At 38.2% G+C, this 25693-nt stretch overlaps 1 protein-coding gene across 1 annotated transcript in view; it reads right to left on the bottom strand.

Annotated features, from left to right (window-relative positions):
* The window catches only part of FAM151B (family with sequence similarity 151 member B), a 41304-nt gene extending 16384 nt beyond the window's left edge, over positions 1–24920 (bottom strand). The window contains 6 exon segments of the mRNA XM_043996860.1: positions 18397–18562; positions 22072–22119; positions 22122–22145; positions 22148–22180; positions 23208–23218; positions 24877–24920. Of these exon segments, the coding sequence (XP_043852795.1) occupies positions 18397–18562; positions 22072–22119; positions 22122–22145; positions 22148–22180; positions 23208–23218; positions 24877–24920 (326 nt within the window).
* Between the last annotated feature and the right edge of the window lie 773 nt (positions 24921–25693).

Genomic DNA, 25693 nt, shown 5'->3' with positions numbered 1-25693 from the left:
ATGGCTTATATGTATATATTAGAAAATGAGTTCATTGAGTGATTCTGAAATTCTGGAATACAAATTCTGCATAAATCACAACTTACTACTTGCTCTTCACTCATACTCTTTTGAACCCCAATAACTAGGCCTTTGTCCCCACCATTCTACTGACATTGCTCTCTCAAGGTTACCAATAACCTCTTAGTTGGCAGATCTAATGGTCTTAATACTCATTCTCCTTGACCTCTCTGCAAGAAGAAAAAAAATCTACTCATTTAAAAAATTTCTCTCCTTTCTTGATTTCTGTAATGCTATATTATCCCAGTTTTCCTCATCTCTCAGATCAGCCATCTTCTGTCTTCTTTTTTGGCTCCCTTTCCTCCTGTAATTTCTTAAATTAGGTGGTGGTACTCCAAGGTCCAGTCCTTGATCTGCTCTTCTCTAAATTCTCTCCCTCCTAGATGCTATGTACTAAAACATTGCAACTTCCAAGTTAGAGATCTGCATTGCTAAATGTCTCTTAGACACTTTCACTTCAATATCTATCAATCCCTAAACCTCAACCCAAAACCATTCTCATCATCTTAACAAAATTTGTTCCTGACTGTTCTCCTTTCTGTGAATGGTAATGTCATTCTTCCAGTAACATCAGCTAAAAATCTTACATATATGAAAATTAAATATTGATACTGTTTTCTGTAATGTTTTATCATTGTATTGTTGAGTATAGTCAAGTCTTTCACAGTTCTTGATCAAACAATATTGCTGTCTCTGTGCACAAGTAAAATATATCATCTGCAAAGAGTAATAGTTTTGTTTCCTCATTCCCCATTCTAATTTCTTTAATTTCTTTTTCTTCTCTTATTGCTATAGCTAACATTTCTAGTACAATATTAAATAATAAAGGTGATAATGGGCATCCTCGCTTCACCCCTGATTGTATTGGGAAGGCTTCTAGTTTATTCCCAATACAGATAATGCTCGCTGATGGTGAACACTTTTAATTAAAGAAAAACTCTGAGCTAAGTTTAGAGGTTCAATACTCTTACCAAACACTTTAATTCTAAGGGAATTGCAGCACCATCTGCAAATCACTTTGTACCAAGAAAGCTTGTTATCCCTCATAACTTCAGCTCTTGAGAAGCTCCATGTTTGCTAGAAAACAGTTTGCTATCCTTGAGAGCAGACAAGGTGACCTTGTCCCATCTTTGCCTCATCCTTGACAATTAAAAGAGGGTCTTATCTCATTCCCAGTGAGTCTACTACCCTTTGTCCACTATCAATAGCCTTGGGATGTAGCTGGGTCCCAAAAATCCATAAAGCATTCCTCTAAGACAGAGAGGGATGGTCTTGGTCCCACAAGTGCATGTAAACCTGCTTTCCTTAATGTAACCAATCATGATCCCTCATCCCCATGATCCTGTCAACCCTATAACCAACTGTATTATTTCCTCACCTATCCTGATCTAGTCTTTGTTCTATGCTTATAAAAAGAAGTTGCATCTTCATTTTGGGGTCTTTGGCTCAAAAATGAGGCAGCCATTGATTGGCCCATATTATTTTCATATCCGTGCCCTATTGATATTAATATTGATTAAATATTAATATTGCTTGAAAAGAATGTGCCTCAGTATATGTTGCATTTTACTTGTGCCTCATAAATTTTTGACTCTTCCCTCTCCCATATCCAATTAGTCAATAAATTTTTTAATCTTTTCAGTAATATTTCATTTTCTCCCAGTTACAAGTAAAGATAATTTTTAACATTTGTTTTTTTTTTAATTTTGAGTTCCAAATTTTTTCTCTCCCTTCCTTACCTCTCCCCTCTCTAAGACAATAAGGAATTTGATATAAATTATACATGTTCAATCATGCAAAACATATTATAATATTGGTCATGTTGTGAAAGAAGACACAGACCCAAAGGGGAAAAAAACATGAAAAAATACAGTAAGTAAAAATATTAAGCTTCAATCTGTATTCAAGACTCTATCAGTTCTTTCCCTGGAGTTAGATAACATTTTTCATCACGAGTCCTTTGGAATTTTCTTGAATCACAGTATTGCCGAAAATAAGTCATTCACCTTGTGAGAAAATAATGGGTTTTCAGGCTCCCAGAGGCCCCCCATTCGAGGGCCTAACTCTAGAGCCTTGCCTTTTTTAAGGCTAGCCCAGAGTCAGTCTAGTTGGACCTAAGACTCTGAATACAGACAAGAGAGATTAAAACCATACCTACCTGAAAGCCTTTCCCTCCAAAGGGTCTGTCCTCTGGACTCTGACCTCAGCACGTACTGCTCATGGACCACCCTCAAGTCCAATAAACCAAAAGATTTGAATGATGCAAAAAAAATTAAATTAAATTAAAAATAAATAAATAAAATTTTTAAATTAAAAAAAATATTTGAATGATGCTAGCCAATTAACTTTGAGCAGTGTGGATGGGCTGCCTCTCCTACAACCTGCAGGGAGCTTACATGCACTCTCTCTCTTTCTTGGCCTGGGACTCTGAAGGGAGCAGATGCGCTTCGACTCTCCCTCCCCTTCTGAACTTTCTGAGCCACATGCTCCCTCTTTAATAATATTTAATATGCTTTAATAAATGCTTAATGCCCCAAACTGGTGCTATAGCCTCTAATTTCTAAGTAACAATATATTAGAAACCCCAGCTAAATTCCCCAAAACTTGGGAAAGAAATAGGCACCCCCATTAATTTTCAAACAACACAGCAACAATGTTTCTGTTACTATGTACAATGGTCTGGTTCTGCTCACTTCACTCTGCATCACTTCATGTAAGTCTTTCCTGGTTCTTCTCAAATAAGCCTGCTCATCATTTCTTATAGCACAGTAATATTCCGTTACAATCATATACCAGAACTTGTTCAGCCACTCCCCAATTGATGGGCATCCCCTTCATTTCCAATTCTTTGCCACTACAAAAAGGCCTGCTATGAATATTTTTGTACAAATAGGTCCTTTACCCCCTTTTTTTCATCTCTTTTGGAGATAGACCTAATAGTGGTACTGTTGGATCAAAGGGATCAGTTTTATAGCCCTTTGGGCATAGAGTCAACAAATCTTTTTGATCCTTCTCATGTCTTTCTCTTCTTTTCCATGTCTACACCAGACCCACCTGTTCTAATCCCTATTATAGAAACTCTTTAATGCTAGAGTTATAAGGGGAAGCTAGGTGGTGCAGTGGATAAAGCACTGGCCCTGGATTCAGGAGGACCTGAGTTCAAATGTGACCTCAGACACTTGACACTTACTAGCTGTGTGACCTTGGGAAAGTCACTTAACCCTCATTGCCCAGCAAAAACAAACAAACAAAAAAAATGAGTTATCATCCTACAGCACTGTTTGGACTTTGCTACTCCCTTGTTTAAAAATCTTTAGTGTTTTTCACAATGCCTACCGAATGCAATACAAAATCCTTAGGCTGGTATTCAAGGCTTTCCATGGCTTTATCTCAATCCTCCTTTCCATATTCTTCTGCCACTTCCTACAGAAACCCTAAACAAACTGGATTACTCAGTCTCTAACAAACTTCTTATGATTTCCTTATTCTTGACTTTATTTATGCTATTTCTTCTATAAATGGGGGAGGGATTGGCCAATAGGGGTCCATTCCTTAGAGCATGCAAAATATGCTGTCCCTGGTATCAAGTCATGTGGAGGTTTGAATAAACCTGCTACCAAAGATATATGATATAAGGGCTTTTTCTCTCTCAGCTTCATAGAATGCACAGATATGTTCTGTTTCCTATCAACTTAAGAAAAAGCCTTTTAATTGATTGTTAAGCTGGAATTGAGTGTACCTACAAAAAGCTCAAATTAATGAGCAGCTTTCAAATGAGAGGCGGCCAGCACTGTCATGAGCTGCCAGAGGGGATGCCCTCTCCCAATTCATCACCACTGGGCATTGTTACTTTTCTGTCTCTATTGTGTTTCTTCCTCCCACATCTTAGGTAAATGAGTATTGGGGATAGAAATGACTAGTTTAGCCCTTCTCAGCTCCAAAAAGTTGAAAGAGTCATCAGAGGCTCAGTAACTACTTAGCAGAGCCAGCACTTAACACCAGCAGCCCCAACAGGTAAAGAGCCAGTCTTGAGGAGTGACCTGCCTGACAGACCAACAGTGGATCAACCAGGCAGCCAACACATGAAACCCTGTGGCAAAAGTGTGACTTGCCTAATAGTTGTAGCAAAGTTAAACCAGGGAGGGGGATGGAAAATGGGGGAGAGGGGAAAGTTGGTTCTGATAATCAGTATCTTAAGTCTGAAACCAGTGTTCCCAGGGACTAAGGTAATAGAGCTGAGTGGGACCCCATTTTTAGAGATTTTGCATATTAGTTCTTTCCGCATCTCCTTAGAGTATATATTTTTGTAAAAACTAACTGATGTTAACTGATCAATTGATAGCAAAGATAATAGAGATTGTTACCCCTCCCCCAGAACTCTGAAGGAAGAAGTAGTACCTATCCTCTGGGGATCCACTTTCTAGTTCAAGTGGGATTAGGAGAGTGAGCTGAGAATCTATACCCCTCTATATCCCTGGAAATCCTCTTTTCCTCACTCTACATTTAATTCTCAGCTCTCAGAACCACCACAACACAAATGGAACCAACTATTGTGAAATTATAAAGAATAAGCTTGGTCCCAAAGAAGAGAATGAAGATACCTCCTCTAGCTCCTTTGCAGTTGTCAGGATTCACCCTGTACATAATGACATATTCTTTTTAATATGTTGATTGGTTTTGCTAATTTTTTGTTTTTCCTTTTTTAAAAAAATTCTTTGCTACCTTTATGTACAAAAAATATTTATAGTAGCCCTTTCTGTGGTGGCTAAGAACTGGAAATCAAAGGAATGCCCATCAATTGGAGAATGGAAACAAGCTGTGGTATATGATGGTAATGGAATAATGTTATTGTGCTATAAGAAATGACAAGCAGGATGATTTCAGAAAGGCCTGGAAAGACTCGTATGAACTGATGTATAGTGAAGTGAGCAGAACCAAGAAACATTATGCACAGAGATAGCAATATTGTTTGATGAAGAGCTGTAAAAGACTTGACTATTTTCAGCAATACAATGATCCAAGAAATCCCAAAGGTCTATTGATGAAACATACTATCCACCTCCAAAGAAAAAATTGATATTGATGGAACACAGACTGAAGCATGTTATTTTTTACTTTCTTTCATTTTTCTTTTATTCAAGTTTTCTTTTCTTTTTTTTTTTTAATGGGGCAATGGGGTTAAGTGACTTGCCCAGGGTCACACAGCTAGTAAGTGTTAAGTATCTGAGGCCGGATTTGAACTCAGGAACTCCTGAATCCAGGGCCGGTGCTCTATCCACTGTGCCACCTAGCCGCCCTATTCAAGTTTTCTTACACAAAATACTAACATGATAATGTTTTATATAACTGTACATGTAAAACCTATATCTTATTGCTTACCAGCTCAGGGAATGGGGAGGAGAGGGAGGTAATGAGGGATAAAAATTGGAACCCAAAACCATAAAAATGCTTATTACTTTAAAAAAATTCTTTGCTGTAAGGGATGGCTTATAAGGGAGGGAAGGAAAGAAGGCAGGAAGGAAGAAAGGAGGGAGGGAAGGAGGGAGGGAGGGAAAGAAAAAGGAAGGATACTGTGCTCAGAACTTTACAATTATCCCATTTGTACCTCACAGCAATCCTGGGAGGGAGGTGCTATTATTATCCCTATTTTACAGTTGAAAAAACTGAGGCAGACAAAGCTAAAGTGACTTGCCCAGAGTTGCATAGCTACAAAGTGTTTGAGGCTGGATTTGAACTCAGGTCTTCCTCACTCCAGGCCCAGTGCTCTAACTATTGTGCCACCTAGCTATCTCTGGAAAAATGAAAGCTAGGCAATGTAAAAACAAAAGACATCAATAAATATATTATATATCTGTGTATATATGCATATATATGTATGTATGTATGTATGTGTGCATGTGTGTGTATAAACAAACAACTTCTCATACCTTCATGAAGAATTCTTGAGTTACTGGAGTACAAAGTGACCTATACTTTCTTTGAAGTCACAACAATGAAATACCCAAACCCACACGCCTTGAGCTATATCAGCCTGACTGCAGTTTCTTAAGATTTGTTACACAGCCCCTTTTCCTTTGTTCAGCTTATTAAATAATCTGACCTACAAAGCTTTGTGGAAAAGAACTAAAATTTAAATAGTAGTTAGTGGGGCAGCTAGATGGCGCAGTGGATAGAGCACTGGCCCTGGATTCAGGAGTACCCGAGTTCAAATCCACCCTCAGACACTTAACACTTACTAGCTGTGTGACCCTGGGCAAGTCACTTAACCCCAATTGCCCCTCAAAAAAACAAAAACAAAAACTAGTAGTTAGTTAACCCTATAAACAACAACAAAAAACAACAGGCTATTTGAATTTGAGACCATTGCTTATTAGTTTGACCACCACCATCCTCCCATCCCTACCCCCACTTCCAGAGTTTTCAGTTCTTCAACCTAAATGTTCCAATTATTTTATTTTATGGTTTTCCCTCTCTAGATGGGTAAACCTTACAGAAGAAGAGGAATGCATATGAAAACATGAAGCTCCACTACATATGCTTAGGGTTTTGGCATATATTGCAAATTTAACAAGGGAGTTCCCACACTTCCCTACTTGTTGGTGTCCCCTTCTGAACATCTTTCTGCTCTCTGAATGTCTTTAAAAGATCACTGATGTGATTTTCTTTCTTCTCTTTTTTTTTTTAGTATCACAAAGTACCTCTCACTACTCCACCAAAAAAAAGAAAAACCACACACACAAAAAACTGAACTAAAAAAAAAATCCTCCCTTTTAACACAATATTTAAGAATGTGACTAATCTTTATTGTAAGTCTTAGACTAGAACACTCCTGAACCAGTGAAGAGTGGCAGACACACTAGAGAGATCAAAGGGCATACTCAGTTATTGAAAGGCATCATTTCAAGATCAATCTGAATTTACAATTCAGAAAGCACAAGAATATTCAACCCTAAAGCCTCCCTAAAAGATAACTGGAACCCCAGAATGAACCTCTCAAAGGGATTCTTCTTTGGTCAAAAATGATAACATTGCCCCTGTGAATACCTATCTAGATGGAAAATCACAAATCTGACCTTTCCAGTCTGGTGATAAAATCAAAAATCTTGGCAAGTTGGCTAGAAAATGTATTTGACAGGCTCATTAAATTGGCAGAGAGCTCTGAAGAGGGGTTCTAGCTACTGTTATCGTTTGGTATTGATGTAGGGATGGATTTAACTGATCAAATTGATCATGAAGCATCCCAAAGAATTACAAGACTCAGTGACTCAGTTCCTAAGTTTTATTAAAAGACTGTGATGGCCACAGGGAAAACACCCAGAGGAGAAAGGTGTCTCAAATAGGGAGATGAAAATGGTTATATTTCTAGTGAAAAATGTAGGTTATTTCCTCATTATTTTAATCTCTTTGTGGAAGGTTCATGTCCTGTTTTGGAATTCTTAGAATGCTAAGTCCTCCAAGGTGGGTATCTTTCTCACTAGGGGTATGTTTTTGGGGTTTAAACATCATAAGGTGAACTTAAGGACACATATGGTCCTTCTGCACGTACTCCTAAAAGATGTTTAAACTTGTCAGACCCCAAGGGTCTCTCTGTTTAGGCTATCTCTTTACTTTAAGATCTGGTTTCTAGGTACAGTTTCTGTTTCCTGTCATCTCTGGCAACTGTTTCCTCAGGCTTCTGCTGACAGTGTTTGTTGATAAAGAGACTCAGGTCTTAGTTTCTCTATTAACTCTTCTGGCCTCCTCCTTCAGTATTTTGGGCATTTTCTACTTGGAACTGCTCCAACAATGTCCAGAGGGCAGTACCTTGTGCCCTTAAAGCTGCTATTTCAGTCTATTAACACCATGAGGGGAGGCATAGAGTTAACCACAATAAGGTAGTTTAGGGCATGGAGTTGTAGGTAAAGAAATGAACAAGATATTATGTAACGACTAGTTAGGATGGCAAAATAGCCACAAACAACAGTCTTGAATGTAGCTGACAGTAAACACTGGGGCTGGGGCAAATGCAAAGGTGGGTTGCTACACAAAGGAGATCAGATGGTAGGATTGTAGACAGGAAAAATCTAGTAATCATCAGCATAATTAAAGACAGGGATTAAGGCATGGGAGGAGTCAAATACTTAATGAATAGCCAGAGGAATCTATGGCCCCACTCTCCAAGGCCTGGCTCCTCTTACATACCATGCTAGTATGCTTAAAGCTCAACTACCTTATGTTCTTGTTAGAACTGGTAGCTAAAATTCTCCCACAAACTTCCTGATGCAGCAAGACTGATTTTGCCTTTATCATCTTGAAGACTTCCATGCCAAGTCATATGGCAACAGTTATAACAGACCTCCATGTTTAATCTCTAGAAAACTCCATTTTGCTGGTTCCATGTTCCTCAACCTCAATGCCCCATGGCAACATGGTGACAGGCACTTTGTATGAAAACCCAATGTCAATAAACCCCAAACCCCAGAAGCATCAAGCCTTCAATCATAGTACAATTTCCACATTCCACTGTTTATCAAGGCTACCGCCCTGCATGCGACTCTGTGGGACAAGGGAGCAGGGGCAAGGGAGACCTCCTTAGAAGCTTCTCCCTAAATGAACCACTATCCACCTGAACCCACCCTCCTGGGCTATGGTGACACTCAACTCTGCTAAAAGAGTATACAAATAGCACAATGAAGTGGGAAGAGTATTAGCTCTGGAGTCCAGGGACCTGGGTTCAAATCCTGCCTCTTCCATTTACTATCTGTGTGACATTTAGCTTCCTTGGATCTCAGTTTCCTTATCTGTAAAATGAAAGGGTTGGACTAGCTGGCCTCTGAAATCCCTTCTGGTCCTAAATCTATGACCCCATAAATAAATGTAAATGACTAACAATCTTTTGCTTAAAAAAACCAAACAAATGGAACTTCATAGACTGAAGTCAAAACAACAGCCCACCAAATTACTGCCAGAACTTCAGCCTTTACTAATTTATCCAACAACAAATGTTTATAGATTTATGCCACCAACCAAATGGCATTTATTCAATAATCATTTATTAAATGCCAACTTTGTGCAAGGCATTATACTAGTGAAAGGAACCCATAAAGAAAATAGGAAACACTACCTTCCCTCAAAAAATTTATATTTTACTGATGAAGGAAAGGGAGAGTTGTTTTCCTCTTTGTATTACTATTTTCTCTTTTTATATTTTTTCTTTTCTCATTTGTATTCTAGAAAGGAGACAAGAAAAAGCAATGAAGAAAAAAGGATTCAGAAAAAATATATGGGATTTCTAGAAAGAAATGGACCAGTCAAGAGTGAAATAGGTATAGTGTTATTTAAAAAGTATGTTGCGGTGCATAGGGCTGGTAAACTTATTTTGGCTATTGGTGCCATGACAACAAAGTCAACCCCTTGAGTTTTTATAGCAACACTTTAGGCCCAGTGAGCTCTTCAAAATTATACAAGACACTGGAAACCAAGGGGGTGCCAAACAACTGAGGAACAGCTGAACAAATTATGGCATATGTATGAATGCAATGGAAGAGAGGCAGCTGTTGTAGGGTGGATAGAGAGAGCACAACTCAAATACTGGCGATGTAATCCTGGGTAAATTCCTTACCCTTTCAACATTTAAGTAAATCTCTAAGAATTTAAGTTGCCAAGAAGGTGCCTGCACTGGTAGAGTGAGTTTCCTCATCAAGAAGTTTCCTAATATCAAGTAAATCACAGGCCCAGTCTCTATCACAAACACATCCCAGAGGTAACATAAAACTATTACACCATAAGAAATAATTTAGTGAAAAAAAATATTTAAGTGGTTCATTTCAGCCCAACCTGGAAAGACTGACTAGTAGAGACTGATAAAGAGTGAAATAAGCAGATCTCAGGGAACAATTTGTGCAATATCAAAAACAATGTAAATAAAAACAACGAAGAAAGACTTAAGAACTCTAATCAATGCAATGACCAACCATGATCCCAGAGGATTAATAATGAAACATGCTACTCACCTCCTGAGAGAGAGCTGATGAGCTTAAGGTACAGAATATCATATATATATTTGACATGGACAATGTGTGGATTTGATTTTGCTTGACTGTGATATTTGATATAAAGGTTTTATTTTTTTTTCAATATGTAAAGAATAATTAGGACTGGGTTAGAAATGGGTAACAATGAAAAAAAGTTACAAAAAGAGAGTCATTGAAGCATTTTTTAATGCACAAAAGAGAACAGAAGGCATGTCAGTAGGAAACAGATAAGAAAGATACATGTCTTAAATATGTAACATCTTAAAAAATGACATGTTGAATTTATTATATATACTTTTTGTTTGTTTTAGTTTTTTTGGCGGGGCAATAAGGGTTAAGTGACTTGCCCAGGGTCACACAGCTAGTAAGTGTCAAGTGTCTGAGACCGGATTTGAACTCAGGTCCTCCTGAATCCAAAGCCAGTGCTTTATCCAGTGTGCCACCTAGCTGCCCCCTATATATACTCTTTCTAGGCACACAGACACACGTGCACACCCACACGTGCATATACACACACTTAGTTATATATACTTAAAAGGAAAAGCAAGTTGAATGTAATACAAACACCTTCAGCTACAAAACTAATTTTCTATTCTGTATGTGGAGATGCTTCTCTTTTTGGGTATTTGTTAAGTTCAGAATTTTTTAAATACACAAAAAATTTAGTTTATTACTGTACCCAAATTCAAGTATGCATTTTGGGTGCTCTTTGTTTCTTTTCTTTTCTAAAGCAATTTCATTTTTTTTTATTCTAAATTTAAACACCCCCAAAATGAGCATTTCCATAGACACAAAAGAACACAAGATTATATATGAAACCAGAAATAGTTTTCATACCACTTGCCTTTTTTTAAAGTTTGCAATAAATTCTACACATTACTTTCAAAACTGTCCTGTTCATCTTTGCTTCCTTCTGAATTTCTGTTCTCTCCCGTGCCTTTTTAAAAATGTTTCAACGGTCCTCTTTTTATTGCTATCATTATTACTAACTTCCCCTCTCCTTCCAATTCCTTCTCCTCAATTAAAAACCAAGTAGGTCGGGGGCAGCTAGATGGTGCAGTGGTTAAAGCACCAGCCCTGGACTCAGGAGTACCTGAGTTCAAATCTGGTCTCAGACACTTGACACTTACTAGCTGTGTGACCCTGGGCAAGTCACTTAACCCCAATTGCCTCACTAAAAAAAAAAAAAAAAAAAAAAACCAAGCAGGTCAGGTGGGGAATCTTGTAACAAATAAGCATAGTCAGGGAAAACAAATGCATGAAATAGTCATGTCCATACATGTCTCTCTATCTTGAGTCCATCTCTTCTTTGTCAGGAAGTTGATAATGTATTTTGTCATAGGGCCTAATTAGACATGATTGGGTTGATCATTGCATTAACCAGAATTCTTAAGTCCTTCCAAGTGTTACTGTCTATATATAAACTGTTCTGGTTCTACTCAATTAATTCTACACTGGCTTTGTTGGTTGGCAGCCGCCTTTCCTTTGCCTGCAGGCTTCTCACTGACTTTTTGTGCAGTTCTGGCACAAATGAAGTTACTTACCAAAGATTCTCATTGAATTTCTTGATCATCATTTGATCTGGTACAGATTTCAGTTTTTTTCATTAGTAGATAAGTGGGAGCTGATCAGGCAGCTATCTTGTCCAAAAGTATAAAGCATACAACTTTGCTTTTTGTTTCTTGACCATTTCATTCTAGCCTTGTGAAGTTGATCACTTTTATTGGATCATAAATCTAGAGCTGCAAGGCATCTCTGAAGCCATTTAGTCCAGAACCTCGATGAGGCCCAGGAAGGTTAGGTAATTTGCACAAGGTCAGATGGGTAGTAATCACCAGAAGTAGAATTTGAACTCCACAGTCAAGTGTTCTTTCACTGCACAGCACTCTCTGGCAGGGAAAACCCTTAGGTCCTCAGCAAAAGAGGGAAAATAACAATTCAGAGTTGAAACAACAAACACCTAGCAATTATACTTAGAAGTATTTTCTGATAAAATACAGAACTCATTTTACCAAATTGCTGAAAGTGCAACTTTACAAATTTCAGTATCAGACTGCAATCTGTACAAAAGTTTGAATGTATTTTAATCTAGTCTTAGAAAACATTAAGTGATGCAATTAATTCAAAATAGCTACTTTTCATGCCTCAGATATTTATGAGCTGTGTGATCCTGGGCAAGTCACTTAAACCTCTGTTTGCCTCCTAAGTTTCCTCAACTGTAAAATGGGGATTATAATAACATCTACCTCCCAGGGTTGTTGTGAAAAACAAATGAGATAATAATTGTAAAGCACTTGGCACAGTGCCCAGAGCAGAGTAAGTGATTAGATAGATAGATAGATGGATAGATAGACATATGGATGGATGGATGGATAGATGGATGGATGGATAGATGATAGATGGATAGATAGATAGGTGATAGATGGATAGGTGGTAGATAGATGGATAGATGGATAGACAGACACACACACATATATATGTTAACTATTATTATATTACTAGTAGCTGTACTTAGATGACAGAGGAACAACTTAGAATACACAAGTACTTCTGGATGACAGGCAGGTGATGCTCAGCATTATATTTTGATTAACAATATGATACAACTAATTCTCCCTAGAGAAAAAATCCTATAGATAAATGAAATGTAGCCAGTTTTCAAAAGTGAAAGTATTCTTCATATGTTCTGAAAGATAACTGGATTTGGAGTCAGAGGACCTGGATTCAAATCACAGGTCTGTTAAACTCCCTTGTATGACTTTAGACAAAACACTTATTTTTTCTGGGCCTCAATTTCCTCATTTGTAAAACAAAGGTGTTAGATTAGATGGCCTTTATAGTCCTTTTCAGCTCTAAATCCTTGGTATTATAAATAATCTCCCTCCTCTTCTATAATTACTTTTTACAATAAAAATTTTCTAATCAGAACAATGTATATATCTACCCATTCTTTTGACCTATCCAACTGTATTGTTATGTAATGTTAGGTAGGCTGTCAGAACTAATTTGTCATCAAAACTAGTAAATAATAGTAATAATAAATAGCAAATGATAAGCAGCATTAAAAGCCGCCTTTCTAAAAAGCAAATCTCAACTAAAATGATTCTTTAAAAAATAATTTTGATTTTGTAAAAGAAAAAAATTCATTCTGATAGTATTTATTCTGTCTTGTTGCTTGATAAAAAATCTGTTCTCACAAGTTGCTGGCTGGTTGGACTAGCCTACACATTGATTTTTTTTAAATAAAAAATTCATTTCCTTTTTAAACTCCTTTGCTTTGATACTCATTACCAGCAGGTGGTGGCAGAGTATCACTTTTGTGTTTCTAAGCTTTAATCAGCTAAAATCAAAAGTATTCAAATATGATATCAAGAAGGGGATAAATCTGCTGAATTGATAATCCAATATAAAACAGGATTCCTTTACACACACAGTTCTTCATTTTAAAAAATATCATTTTGTTTAACAACTTGCTGGGAAGCAAATAAGTAAAACAATTGTTAACCAACTAGATTTGGCTCTTCAAATATATATATTATATATATATGTGTGTGTACACATACACACACAGACATTCCCTACTTTCTCTATTTTGCTCATTCAAAACAACTTTATTAATACCTACATTTCATTTTTCTATTTCTTTCACACTCACTTGATTGTTTAGACAGCAACAGACTTGTTTTGGGAAGCCACTGAGACAAAAAAGAAGCTAGGAATATAGAATTTAGAGTTGAAAGGGAACTTAAATATCATCTAGTCCCTCCTCGAAATTTTACAAATGAGGAAATTGTAACCCAAAGTTTTAAAGTGACATGCCCCAAGTCACAAAGGTTCTAAGTAACAAAGTATGAATTTGAACCTACCATTTACCTACAAATCCCACTTCTGTTATAACAAGATTTGGCATAGTGGAGAAAGGACTAAATTTGGAGTCAGAAAGAGCTGTTAAATTATTTTGACACTTACTAGATGTGTGACCCTACAGAAGTCATTTCACCTGTCTGTACCTTAGTCTATTTAAAACTATAAAATGGGAATAAGGGTAACGTAGGATGTAATCTTATGGATTGTTGTGAGCCTCAAATGATATAATTTAAGTTCCTTGAGAGCATGCCAGGACCTAAAATAGCTCTTGGCACAGAAGGTATCTGATAAATGCTTGTTGGACGACTTTTGTACATCTATCATTCATACGACATGGTTTTATTATATCTTGAAAGACCATTTCACTGAACTCAAACACCTACTTTTGAAACATTAAGCTGCCAAGTTAAATATCTCAAATGCTTGATCAGTAATGTATGTCAAATGTTTTATAAACTTTGTGCCTTTCTAAAATGTCAGTTATTATTTCATGACACCATCCTTGAGTAGACAGTGTTTTTTAAAAAGTCCTGAGGCTCATCTATATACACCAAATTCATAAAGGACATTCCATTATCAATAGGCAAAGAAGTTTCTGTCTGTTGTCTATCTGTATCTCTCTTTCTCTTTCTCTTTGCCTCCTCCTCACCCCCAGACCAGGAAGCAGAAGACTAAAGCCAGAATTCTATCTCAAACACTTAATAGTTGTGTGATCTAAGGAAAATTTCCCTTACTTCTCAGAGTCTCAAATTATTATCTATAAAATGGAGATAACAAATATACCCCCTACTTCACAGAGTTGTTGTCAGAAAAATGCCTCAGGGAGGGAGGGGAGGGCGGAAAAGAGGGATAAAAATTAGAACCCACAACTATAAATAAAAATGTTTATTATTTTTTAAATGCCTTGCAAACCTTAAAGGACTATATAAATGTGAGTTATTAATTATTATCATTAGGTTTAGTCCTTGATCATAGATACAACACACAATTATTACATTGTTTCTGTGGGAAGATATTATCAAGCAACAAGGATTTATTAAGTGCTAACAGAGTTTTCAAGAATGTATTATAACATAACATGAGAACTGGCCACACATCTCTAATAAAAGATCATAGGATTGTAAATCTGGAGCTGAAAAGGACCTTAGTGGCCAACTAGCACAAAACTGGATATGTTTTTAATCTGCCTTTTTTTCTACTGTTTATCTGTTTATATTAGAATAAGTTCTTTGGCATTTTTTTCTCCTTGTATTTCTATCTTAGCTATACTCATCTATGAACTAGTCATGAGGTTTAACTCATACAAACATTATTTTCAGTTTTGTTTTCTTTAGACTTCTTTTCCCCTTATGCTAGTTAAAAGGCTTTGCCGGGGCAGCTAGATGGAGCAGTGGTTAAAGCATTGGCCCTGGATTCAGGAGTACCTGAGTTCAAAGCCGGCCTCAGACACTTGACACTTACTAGCTGTGTGACCCTGGGCAAGTCACTTAACTCCCATTGCCCCGCAAAAAAAAAAAAAAAGGCTTTGCCATTTTAATATTCTTACACTATGTGATTCTGTCTTTTTAGGCATACTTGTTTTCAGAAATACATCTAAGTTATTGCTTAATAGAAACTTATTTGTAAGGGCCCTCAGAGGTCATTTAGCTCAATGTATACCTGAACAAGTATTTCCTCTGCAATTTTTCCAACAAGTCTGACTAGTCAACCTCCATCTGAGGACCTTCAGTGATTGTGAAATCACTGCTTCCTGAAGCACATGGTTCTCCTTTTAAGCAGCTCTATTTTTTCTAGGAAGCCAAAAGTTTCTCACTTCCTCCCTCCTCCTTCTGTCTGATGAGGTCAAGCAAATCTCTGCATGTATCCCAAGGCTTCATCCTGGACTCTCCTTTCTTCTCTGGCTTTAATTATCATCTGTATGAAGATGACTTCCTAAATTTGGCGGGGGGGGGGGGGGGGGGGGGGGGGGCCTCGGGAATGAGGATGAAGTGACTTGCCCAGGGTCACTCAGCTAGTAAGTGTCAAGTGTCTGAGGCCAGATTTGAATTCAGGTCCTCCTGAATCCAGGGCTGGTGCTTTATCCAATGCACCACCTAGCTCCTAAATCTATACTAGTCTCTCTCCCAAGCTTCAGTCTTGCTTTACCAATTGTCAATTAGACTGAAAAGATAGTGATAGTTTCAACAGAAAGAGGGAAGTTAGAAAAGAGTGGATTTTGAGGGAAATATAGAGTTCTGTATCAGAGAGATTGAGTTTGAGATGCCTGCATTTTCCCACTCATAATCTGTGATTGAGCCAAACTGGCCTTCTCTGTTCTTTACACAAAGCACTGGTCATCCCCAACATGAAGAATGCACTCTCTCCTCATCTCCTCACTGAACCCTGTCTTCCTTCAAGATGCTGTTCAAGCACCACTTTCTGCACGGTCTTTCCTGATTCTGCAAACTACAAGTACTTTTCCCTCTCGAATTACTTTGTATTCTTTCTCTTTATGCTTATTCTGCAAATATGTATATCTATATTTATTTCCCTTGTTAGAATGTAAGCTTCTTGAAAGCAGGGAATATATAATCTTTTTGTACTTGTATCCACAGTGTCCAGCACAGTGCCTGGCACATAGTAGGCATTTAATAATGCTTATTGACTGCTTACGAATCATATTTCTGTACATCAAATCCTATTTTCCAAATTTAAAATTGTGAATTCCTTTCACTAAAAAAAGATGCCTCGAGGCAGCTAGATGGCGCAGTGGATAGAGCACTGGTCCTGGAGTCAGGAGGATCCAAGTTCAAATCCAGCCTCAGACACTTAACTCTTACTAGCTGTGTGACCCTGGCAAGTCACTTAACCCCAATTACCTCACCAAAAAACAAAAAACAAACAAAAATAGTGAAAAAAGATGCCTCCATATGTAAGAAGAAACTTTAAAATCAATACAAAGTACTTGTAAATGCCAGCAGTTAAACTGAGTAGATTATAGTTTTCTAACATTCCTTCAGTGTCTACAAATCCCCTACATATGTATAACAAAGTAAAATAGAAATCTTTTTGGTTATGAAGAACCTACTTCAGCATTTGTTTAAATTTTTTTTGCTTTTATAACTAAATGTTTTGTATCTGATTTGTCAGAAAATTGTAAGATAGCCAACCCATATTGTAGGACTAAAAAAAGAGTCTTACAACTAATAATGGAAAAAAGTATCATCCAAATATCAAAAGATACTTTTCTGTTTCATTAACCTGAAAATAAAAGACATTCTGAAGTCAGAATAGATGCTGATGACAAAGTGATTCATGAATGGGGATAGGACCTTGATGAAATTCCATTTAGCAACTCAGACCAATTGTTTATGGGTCTTTGAGACACAAATGAAATTCTTTACTTCAAAAAAAAAATTCTTTACTTCTAGAATGAAATTTATCCTGGTGGCAAATGGAGCAATAAAGGAATGTATGCTGCTTGTTGTAAAGAGAATTAATGTATTTAATGACAGTGCAACCAATTACCACTACTTAAAAAGTAAATGTTCTACTGACTTAATAGTATAATATTCATATGAAGACGGCAACTGTTAGCTCCTCAATGGGGGTATATTCCTTTGACCTTTTTTTGTGGTGCTCTGTTAGAGTCATAACAATGAAGATATTTTTAATGGATAATGATAATGCTGTGTATCTTTGAGCAAGTGACAGATAGTTCCCTCCTATGATAGTAGGAAGCAAGAGCAGAAGCATTTCCATTCCTATTGATATGTTCCTTGTAGTTTTTGTGACACTCTGGCAGCTGAAAAAATTAATTTTGGTCACTGGAAGAATTAATGTAGTCTTTGCTTAGAGAGCTTTAATTGCGGCCTAGGGACGGGATGCTGAAGTTGAACAAAGGATTTTCTGATCTGGTGGAATGGTTAGAGAATGACATGACTTTCCAATACAAAAAAATGTTATACTAATATTATTACTTCTGGAGTAACTATCATGACCCTGACATACTATAATAGAAAGAGCACCTAATTTGGAGTCAGAAGATCCGAGTTAAGTTCAAGTGCTATCACTTACCAGACCTCAGTTTTCTCATCTGTACAATCGGGCTAAGTTTTTTCTTCCTCACAGTATTGTTGTGAGGACTTTTGTAAATGTGAATGGTTGCATGATTTCTTATTCCTTCCACATTTTCCAGTAGATTTTTTGTGATTCCATCCCATTTCTAACTTTTTATAACTTTATAAAATAATTTTTCAGTTATGATATATCAAATCAGTATTGCTTGATTTGGAATATTTTCACAAGTTTTATAGAACTTCTTTCATCCTTTACATTAGATATTGATAATACACTTTGATTATCTTCATCTTAGGTGGTTTGTATCATTCTAATGAGTGTAATAAACAGGTTTCCTATTTAATATTTCTTGTTGCCTCTGGGCACATTGCTTCTCCAAAGAGAACCCATCACATACCTTTTAAAATCAAGTTTGATGCCTTTATTGGTTTTTAAAACTTCACTTAGCCACTCCTGGAGAGTGTTATCACTGTTTACTTCAGGAGGATGAGCCATTATTGGCTGTCCGTGTTCTGATTCATCACAGGAAAGAAGAACATCTGCCTCTATCATGTGAGCACTACCTATTTAAAGAAATATACACACAAAAATTTTTAAATGAATGCTAAATAAATCTTGGGATCTCAAAGAATTCTATATTCAAAACTCTTTTTCTGGTATATAAAACATGCTTATTTTGTACTTCCCATCAGTGTCTTTAACAAACCCACAACTGCTAACTACCTAGGTGGCTAGGTAGAGCACTGAGCCTTGAGTTGGGAAGGCCTGAATTCAAATCCAGATTCAGAAACTTCCTTAATTGACCCTGGACAAGTCGATTAACCTCTGTTTGTCTCAGTTTCTTCAACTGTAAAATGGGAAAAATAAAAGCACCTATTTCCCAGAGTTGCAAGGATGAAATGAGGTAATATTCCTAAAGCACATAACAGATGCTAATATGTAAATGCTTATTCCCTTCCCTATTTTTTCCTCTTCCATGATTCCTAAAATAAGAACAAGGTATCTCTGAAGAACCTTGGAATCAACTGTGTGACACACAAACACTGGCAAAGAATCACCCAGCTTGGAGTGCCCACATCCACAGAATTGCAGTAGTTCAAAAGCAACACAAGATGTGTAAATTTAGAGCTATCTCCATTCCTAACGTTCACATGGATCATCTGTGCCCAACCTGTGGGGGAGCCTTCTGAGCTCAGATTGGTCTGATCAGCCACAGTTGGACAACTTGTGACTTGACTCTAACACAATGATGCCATTTTGGTCCTCTTCAAGAACAAAGGACAACAAACAACCAACTAGTAGTGAAGGAGACAAGGAAAACCTTCCTGCAGAAGATGGAACTTGAGTTCAGTTCTGAAGGAAACTAGGGTAGCTAGGAAGGGGAAGTGAGGAAGGAGGAAGGGCATTCTAGGGCATGGGGAATTGCCGGTGAAAAGGCAGAATCATGAGATGGATAAACCTGCGTGATGAACAAGTAGGATAAGCTAGATCAGAGAGTGCACAGAAGGGAGTAAGGTATAAAGGACTCAAGAAGGGGGGGGAGAGTGGGTGGGCAGAGATATAGGATGATAGTAGGGACTGTAGAATCAAGTAAGGGTGTTAAAAGATGGGACACACATGAGTATATTAGTGGGCACTGGACAAGATGCCAGTATTCAGATGTGAGAATTGGAATGACACCCCCAGCTGGGAGGGACATTGTGAGCTCTGGTCTGAAAAGAAACCATGTGACTTTATCATTAGGAAGTGACCTTTCTGGGGTTTCAATCAGAGCTACCAACCAATTAGCTTGGAGGTGTGTGTGTGTGTGTGTGTGTGTGTGTGTGTGTGTGTGTGTGTGTATGGCCCTTTTCCCATTTCACAGGAGGCTTCTGGGAGGAGTGAGGCTTTTTGTGGCCGGACCGGGCTTGTCAGCAGAGACAGGCAGGATAGGGAGAGCAGGCAAATCTCATACTTTATCCACGTGTTTCTCTTTACTAATCCCTAATATACTTTAATAAATACTTAATGCCCAAAGATTGGTGCTATACGTTTTGTAATTTAAGGTGACCACTCATTAGATTTTAGACATCATAGCTAGAATTTTAGGCCCTTACACAGAGAGAGATGAAAGATTAGAGAAAGAATAGAGATGACAGAAGACATAATCTCCTGAAAAAGACAGAATGGGATAGGATCAATGTTGCACATCAAGGGATTTGCCTTAGTAAAGCAAAGGGCCACCTCTTCATGAGAGCTAGAGGTGACATGACATGGGAGGAGTTAGAGGAAGAAGATGTCTGAGTGATGCAAAATGAGTAAGATCCAAAACTGATACTGCTACTGATCTGAGAGTAATACTATTTCCAAAGTTTCTGATTAAGGAGTCGATCTCCACAATGATAGACATTATGATTTAGAAAAAAATAAAAGATATCATCCAGGTGTTTCTGAAAGTTGACAAAATGGAAGTTCAAAGACAAAGTGACCTGGCATAGTTACCTTCTAATTCTTGGGAAAGATTATATAACACTAAAGGACATTACAAAGGGAAGCTGTGGAATTGTTCTGAATATCTTCAAGGAATTTAAATTATCATGGCAGATGAAAGAATGCACAAGACCTTCTAATGACTTTATAGCCCTACAATCTATTATTTCAGTGCAACAGAAAATTTAATTTTATATTTTTCACATAGTTAAAGTTAATCTCCCACATTTTAAAAGCTACGTTATCTGAGGAATTAAAATAATATGGAGGGGAAAAGAAACAGTAATAAGAAGAGCTGAATTATTGAATGAATTTATATTAATTTTAAAATAATTTCGACATGATGGAAGACTAAAGTCTAACACATTTGATTTCAAACTGCTTTGTACTATTAAAAAAGGTGCTACAGGGGCAGTTAGGTGGTGCACTGGATAGAGCACCGGCCCTGGAGTCAGGAGTACCTGAGTTCAAATCCGACCTCGGACACTTAACACTTACTAGCTGTGTGACCCTGGGCAAGTCACTTAACCCCAATTGCCTCACTAAAAAAAAAAAAAAGGTGCTACTACCCAACCAATGGAGATCATTAAGAGTAACTGGGGGCAGCTAGATAGCACAGTGATAAAGCACCATCGCCTGGATTCAGGAGTACCTGAGTTCAAATCCGGCCTTCCCTCTTACTAGCTGTATGACTTTGGGCAAGTCACTTAACCCCCATTGCCCCACAAAAAAAAAAAAAGGAACTGAATAATTCTTTGAAGTACTATTATCTTGTAACTGAATCAGAGATAGAAGTATTTCTAATTTATACACCAATAAATTAGCATAATGAATGAAAAAGTATGAAATATTAAATGTATATTGTATATAATGTAGGGTAGAGAATAAAGAAGAAAGGAATAGGGACCACTAGTTACCCTATAGACTTAAGGTGAGAGTGCAGTCACAGTTGCAGGGCACTTTAAATTATTGCAAAGGAATAAATATTGCCAAGCAATCTCTGTTTTTAGAGTTGGTGCTGATCAAAGGATTCCTTCATTTATTCAACAATTTTTTAAAGTACCTATCATATGCAAAGGCATGGGGACAGGTACTATAAGGAGTATAAAAAGGCTGTGCCTGAACTCAAAAATTTACAATCTAATAGGGGATTAGAAGAAATGAAATAACAACAAGGTAATACAAGGTAAATGTCATAAATACTACAAAGTGCTATTGGGGATTTTTTTTTTTTGGTGAGGCATTGGGGTTAAGTGACTTGCCCAGGTCACACAGCTAGTAAATGTTAAGTGTCTGGAGACCAGATTTGAATGCAGGTCCTCCTGACTCCAGGGCTGTTGCTCTATCCACTGCGCCACCTATCTGCTCTGCTACTGGGAATAAAGAGGGATATTACTTTCCACTGGGGCCATCAGAAATGGAGAAAACCCTTCTGTGATAGATGTTTATTTTACAAACAAAAATGAATTCAGAGAGTCCTTTCTGAAATTTCTGTTTGTTACCTAGAATGTATGTAATCTTATGCCATTGTTCCTTGGATCATACAATACCTAAAAACATAAATTCACTTAGTAGCTAGACTCTAGCTCAAATACATACTTACTTTTTAATGCCTCTTTCATTTGTGACTTATGGTTAGCTGCATGATACAGATGATTTCAGCTCCATCTTCTGATTAATCTGTTTATTTTTAAGGAAATATTCAAACACATCTCACGCCAAAATCCTGGAATAAAAATATTCAAATTAAAGATAATTGAAGATAAATGGTGTACGACTAAGCACAGCATTCAGAATCAGAGGAACTGGGTTTGGGTCCAGTTCTGGCACTTAATTACTAGCTGGATGACTCTGAGTGATGATCATTTACCTTCTCTGACCTCAAATAGCTCACATGTAAAATGGGAATACCATCACTTACACCATTCATCTTTACAGGCTGGATCTGAGGGGATGGCCTCTGTAAAACATAATGGGCTAAAAAAAATGCAAGCTATTTTTTCCTCACCATAATTACCCTTGCTTTTTGGTCATAAAGAAAAGGATAGGTTGAGGAAAATAATTGGCAATTATGTGAAGGAAAGATCAAACAAGTAAAAGAAGAAAAATAAGGTGGAGAACAGAAAGTTACAATGAGGTTAGAAAGTACATTCAAAATAAAAATGATATCCAAAAATTATCAATAGAAACAGAAGAATTTTAAAGGAAATATACCTAATACCATAGGAAAAAATAAAGCTGAAAAGAGAATATATTGAAGGGATATAATAGTAAGACTCTGGTGGGAAGAACTAGTAATTACTCTGTACAAAGTACAACATATAAATCTGAATTCTAAGAAGACTACTCTGGAGTGGCTAAGATATCTGAGGATGTCATTTTTGAACAGAGGAAAGTGAGAAAATCTTATAAACTTGGAGATATCTTAAAGATTTCAATAAAGAAAGCATTGTACAGAAGAAACTGAGCCTAGAGTGGTTAAGTAACTTCCCCAAGTTCACAACCGGAAAACAGGTTGCAAAGTATAATTTGCACTGTGGTCCTCTTACTACAAATCCAGGGCTTTTTGTAAAGCTTTGCATCTTGGATTTGCAAATCATGACATCACCTTCCCACAAAATGAAGAACAAATAACAATCTGTGAGTAGCAGTAGCTACCCTACTGGAGAACCAACTGGCCAGTGTCACTCAAGCAATGCTCCCTCCCTCCTCTGTCCACATAGAAAATCATACCCTTACCTGCAGGTGCTCTACCCAAAGGAATATAAATTTTGATGGCTGAAACCTCATAGCTTGGATGCACGGCTAGATTTCTTTTTTTAAGACCACATCTAAAGCCAAATCGCTCTGGCTCTCACAGGACTGGCCAATAATAGGTCTCAGCTCAACTTGGTCATTGTTTGGTTTGATGCTTCTGTTTTGGCCAGAAAACTCCAAGGGTCCTCCCCTCCCAGATTGATTTATATTTAATACTAGGTAAAAGAGGCCATTCTTTGCCTCATTTCTTACCTAGCCTTAATCACTAAATGGGCACTGCCTCAGACAAACTGAGAACCTGGAAAAGCCCTTAGCTTTAAAAGGCCAAGGTTTCCCACTGCATCCATGTTGTCTTGTCTGATCTGTATCTTGCCCCTGGACCCAGATGGCTCAGAGGAGAGAGTGAGGATGGCACTTTGCACATCCCTGCCTCACTAAAATCCAATTCACTTGCAAGTCATGACAGTCACCTTTCTGATGTCACTGGTTCTCTTCCAAAAATGAAAGACAAACAAGACCCACCCCACCATTTGGAATATTTATTTTGATAGCTGCGCAAAAGACAAATAGAATGGTGAAGTTTGGAGGTAGAAGAACCAATTGGAAGTTATTATAGGTATCATCCACGTAAAAAGGGCCTAAAATAGTCACTTATCTAAGACCTCCTGGTCTCGTCTGTAAAATTGCCCTAGATGACCTCTTAACATCTCTAAAAACTCTATATCTAAGATACTATTTGTTGTTGAGTCTTTTCCAATTATGTTCGACTCTCACATGTCCCCATTTGGGGGTTTTCTTGGCAAAGATACTGACGGGGCGCTTTGCCGTTTCCTTCTGCAACTCATTTTATTATCGCTGAGGAAACTGAGTAAGCAGGTGAAGTGACTCGACCCGGGTCACGCGCTGGTTCACACAACTAGTTAAGTGTCTGAGGCTGAATTTGAACTCAAGTCATACTGACTCCTGGCGGGTGCTCTATCCACCAATCCACCTAGCTTCCCCAAAATAGATATACTTAACCATATATATAGTACTTAGCTACATACTTATACAGATAACTAAACATATATACCTAACTATAAATATGCTGTATTTGTGTACATACATGTATGTGTACTTAACTCCTCCCTTACAATATAAATTCCTAGAGAGTAGAAATTGTTTCATTCATTCAGTTGTGTGTTTGTTTGTTTGTTTTTTTAGTGAGGCAATTGGGGTTAAGTGACTTGCCCAGGGTCACACAGCTAGTAAGTGTTAAGTGTCTGAGGCCGGATTTGAACCCAGGTACTCCTGACTCCAGGGCCGGTGCTCTATCCACTACGCCACCTAGCTGTCCCTCATTCATTAAGTTTTAGCAGGAGCCAAAGATTGATCTGAGGGGAAGAGGCTTTGGGGATAATGCAGTCCCACCTCCTCAGTTTACAGATGCAAAAACCGAGGCTCAGTGAAAGGCATCATGAAACTTTCTGACCACACCAGTTCTGACTCCGTCTAGGATTTTGCCCCCAGTACCCTGCACTACCCAGGGTAGGTTTCTTCCTGACATTCTTCAGCCCTTCCCCCACCTTCCCTCCCGCCAACATCTACTCAGCTTCTTAAAGTCCCCCCTTCCCCTCCCCCCTTCCCAGCAGGGAAGAATGCAACGCCGTACTCAAGGTTGGAGGCAAAGAATCTCGCGAGACTTCCTCGGGCCATTCAACCAAGGCTTCAAAGCAGTGGGGAGGGGCTGATGGCTCCTTTCGAAGCACGTCCTCAACTTAGGGAAACGTGAGAGGACCTGGCTGAGATCAGAAGGCCTCAACCCGTGCACCAATCTCGCCAGCTCCTAAGAAGCTCCAGTTCCGGAGTGCTGATACCTATGGCCCGAGCAAGGACCACGGAAAGCCTAGATCAAGCAACGCTTACCCGAACAGCCGACTGTCGTTGCCATGGGGACTTAGTACGGCTCGGTAGCGCAGGCGCAGAATGATACTGTCCCCTTCCGCGGTTGGCCAGGGAGGCGGAAGCGCAATTCTCAACGCACGAAAAGTAGGCCTGGCGGGATTATTTTGTTACTAGTCCTGCCTGCTTTGGCTCCGAGAACCCTTCCGTAACCGAACCGTGAAGCGGCCTGGCCGTTTGTGTTTGCTTTTGAGGGGTGGGGATGTTGTCGAAGGAAAAGACTGCAAGGTAGGAAAATTAGGACAGGATAAGATAAAAACAAGGCTGTTCCAGACAGCCCCGGCAGGGAGGTAATGCGAACATTACTGGTCTGTAGCGAGAAAGTTGAAGCTCGGGAGCGGGGGTTAAATTGAGCCGCCCTTGCCCACGCGCCAAGCACCCTTACCAAGGCCTGACCACAATCGCATAAACCTTATTTCTCGTAGCCCTTAAAAGTTGTCACCAAGCATTTATTAAGCACTTGCCGTATGCTAAGCGCTGAGGTTGGAAAGAGACAAAAACTTCGCGCCTGCCTCGAGGAGCTTTCG

The sequence above is a fragment of the Dromiciops gliroides genome, chromosome 1 (assembly GCF_019393635.1).
Source record: "Dromiciops gliroides isolate mDroGli1 chromosome 1, mDroGli1.pri, whole genome shotgun sequence".
Taxonomy (NCBI): Eukaryota; Metazoa; Chordata; class Mammalia; order Microbiotheria; family Microbiotheriidae; genus Dromiciops; species Dromiciops gliroides.
This window is presented reverse-complemented; position numbering and strand designations above follow the sequence as displayed.